Genomic DNA, 3,621 nt, shown 5'->3' on the forward strand with positions numbered 1-3,621 from the left:
GATATTCTTATTTTCTGAAAAGGTGTTAAGAAGGAGTTTCCCTGCCTTAAGAATTTAATTTTAGATTACTCTCAAGCTTCTAGCCACCAAATTAACTTATACAAGTGCAAATTTTACACTGCTAAGGCTTCTCCTCGAAAGAATGCTGATATAGCATCATACTTGGGTTTTTCACCTGGTTGTTTGCCTTCTAACTATCTTGGTGTGCCTCTCTTTATAGGTAAACCAAGAAGAGTCCACCTTCAACCTATTGCAGATAGAATTCTAAACAAATTGACCACTTGGAAGGGTGCTTGTCTCTCCATTATGGGCAGGGTGGAGTTAGTGAAGTCCATTATTCAGAGCATGCTTGTATATACTTTCCATATCTACAAATGGCCTTCCCAACTTCTGAATCTAATTGACAAAGGTATAAGGAAGTTTGTTTGTTCTGGAGACATAGACAGGAAAAAGTTGGTAACTGTGGCTTGGGCTAAAGTCTGCACTCCTACTAAAGCTGGGGGGGCTTGGTATTTAGTCTGTCATGCTCATGAACAAGGCATCCTTGACAAAGCTTTCTTGGGATATGAGAACTACAAATCATGAGTGGGCTGAATTCTACAGAAAAAAGTTTGGTTACAATTCTATTCCTTCATCCAGGTACTTCAAATCATCAATTTGGCCTGGAATTAGAGATAACTGGGAGCTCTACAACATGAACTCCATCTGGGTGGTGGGTAATGGTCTGAGTATAAACTTCTGGAAGGATAATTGGCTTGGTTAGCCCATAGTTGATCAGCTGAATATCCCTCAGGATCTGCATAAGGATCTTCATGCTATTGTGACAGATTTCACCAATGGCTCTAAATGGACTATACCTACTGTCCTGGCAAACTTCTGTCCAGAGATCACTGATCAAATTTCTAGAGCTAACAGAGCAGGCTCTATGGATAGATTGATGTGGAAGCATGCTGATAATGGAACTCTAATTCTAAAGGATGCTCATAAAGCTCTGGCTCAACATCACGTCCAACTGAATTGGGGCAACTTAATTTGGTCCATGGCCATCCCCCCTCAAAGTCTTTCACTACTTGGAGACTAATGCAAAAAAAGATGCCAACAAATGACAATCTAATGAAAACAGGTTGTGCAATGGCCTCTATCTGCAACTTGTGCTATGCTAGCTGGGAGGATGCTAATCACCGTTTCCTTAGATATCTGCAACTTGTGCCTCTTTGGCATTGGATCAGAAGCACCTTCCTAATTAATATCAACTCTTCTTCAATTCCTCATCTACTTTTGAGCTGCTCTAGCAATAGAAACTCCCAGGTCAAGGTGGCTATGAGTGCTTGTGTAATTCATACTCTCAATACAATTTGGTTTTGCAGAAACCAAGCTAGATTCGAGGGTGTCAAAGTTCCTATATCTACAACCATAGCAAAAATTACAAGAGAAACCACCTTGTCTGGAAACTCTTCTTCTGCCTCTGCAACTCCTTCCTTGAATGATCTCATCATCCTCAAGAGATTCTCAATGAATATAAATCTTAGCAAAGCTCCTAGGATTACTGACGTCATCTGGAATTCTCCGCCTCTTGGCTGGATTAAGGTAAACACTGATGGGGCTGCTCATGGTTCTCCTAGTCATTCGGGTGGTGGAGGAAGTTTTAGGGATAAAAATGGTTTGTTTTTTGTGGTTTTGCCAATTACTTAGGCATCCAAAATGCTCTCTATGCTGAATTTCACTCAACCATCAATGCCATTAACTTAGCATTCAAGAAAGGGTGGTTTAGTCTTTGGCTTGAATGTGACTCCATGCTGCTTCTTGACATTTTTAGTGGCAAATCAAAGCCTCCTTGGAAGCTACTAAATGAGTGGTACAATTGAAAAAATAAGCTTAACTCAATGGACTTCAAAATCTCGCATATTTATCGAGCGAGTAATTCTTGTGTCGATAAGTTATCTTCTTTTGGTATAGATTCTACAACAGACACTATATGGAATTCAATTCCTACATTCCTTCTTAATGATTGTAATAGGAATCGATTGGGTATGCCCAACTATAGATTTAGAAATGTCTAAATTTCTCTTATTGTATGTGACTTTCTATTAATACATCCAGGTGTTTTTACACCTTTGCTTAAGAAAAACTGATGCCAAACAATGATATTTTCTTCAAAAAATAAATATTGAATGTAGTAACCGTGTATGTTCAAGTCAATTTGATAATTATATAATTTAAATTTAGAGTGTATTATTTATACAATATTAGTATAAAGATTTATACATAGTCGATACACCAACAATCATTTATGTTCAAGTCAATTTGGTTTATCGTAGTTTCAATTTTAGTATTTCAAACTCACAAGTTTAGTAATTTTTCGAATGATATTCACATAAAAAAATTAATAAGAAAGTATTAACTAACAAGTAATAATATTTTTAACAAATAGAAAATATGAAGCATATACAATTGGAATTATAAGTTACAAGATTAGATTCAAAACTAACGTTATCTTCATTTTATGTATATATCAGTTCACTTGGGAATAATCTAGTTCCTGAAATAGGAAATATAAATTTGACCAGCTTCATAGAAACTAGTTCAATATCACCTAAACAAATTTGGTGTATGGTGGTTTCAATTTTTTGGATTGATTTTCTATTTTTCTTGGTTGGTGAGAATTTGTATACCCCCTAATACAAAATATTTGTTGAAAATGATTAGAAATGACATATTCTTGTATGAAAACTTACTTAAGAATATTCAACTATTATGATGACAAACAATGATATTTTCTTCACAAAAATAAATATTGCATTTAGTATCCGTGTATGTTTGTATGTTAAAGTAAATTTTATAATTACATAATTTAAATTTAGAGTGCACTATTTATACATTATTAGTATATAGATTTATATATAGTCAGTACACCAACAATCATTTATTTTTATTACTCTTTGAAGAGAAATACAAATAAAATCACCCATATCTATATAAAAAATGACAAGTTTAGTATATGTTCGAGAGAAATTCACTTAAAAAACATAAAAATTAATTAGAAAGTATTAACTAATAAGGTAATAATATTTTTAACAAGTAGAAAATATGAGGAATATACACTTTGAATTATAAGTTACAAGAATAGATTCAGAACTAAAGTTATGTTCATTTTATGTATATATCAGTTCATTTTGGAACAATCTAGTTCATGAAATTGGAAATAAAACAGTAGTGATCAGCTTTATAAAAAATAGTTCAATATCACCCAAACAAATTTGGTTTATTGCAGTTTCAATTTTTTGGACTGATTTTCGATTTTTCTTGATTGGTGTGGATTTGTATACCCCTTATACAAATTATTAGTTGAAAATGATTAGAAATGACGTATTCTTATATGAAAACTTACTTGTAAATATTCAACTACAATTATGACATATAATGATATTTTCTTCATAAAATAAATATTGCATTTAGTTTCCCTCTATGTTAAAGTCAATTTCATAATTATATAATTTAAATTTAGAGTGTATTATTTAGACATTGTTAGTATAAAGAGTTATACATAGTGGACACACCAACAATCATTTATTTGTATTACTCTTTGAAGAGTAATACAAATAAAAACACCCATATTTATAT

At 32.7% G+C, this 3,621-nt stretch overlaps 1 protein-coding gene across 1 annotated transcript; it reads left to right on the plus strand.

Annotated features, from left to right (window-relative positions):
• Positions 1,093-1,692, plus strand: LOC109342404. Its single transcript, XM_019580395.1, has one exon. The coding sequence runs from the start codon at positions 1,093-1,095 to the stop codon at positions 1,690-1,692; it is 600 nt and encodes a 199-aa protein (XP_019435940.1).

The sequence above is a fragment of the Lupinus angustifolius genome, chromosome LG03 (genome assembly GCF_001865875.1).
Source record: "Lupinus angustifolius cultivar Tanjil chromosome LG03, LupAngTanjil_v1.0, whole genome shotgun sequence".
In the NCBI taxonomy this organism is placed as follows: Eukaryota; Viridiplantae; Streptophyta; class Magnoliopsida; order Fabales; family Fabaceae; genus Lupinus; species Lupinus angustifolius.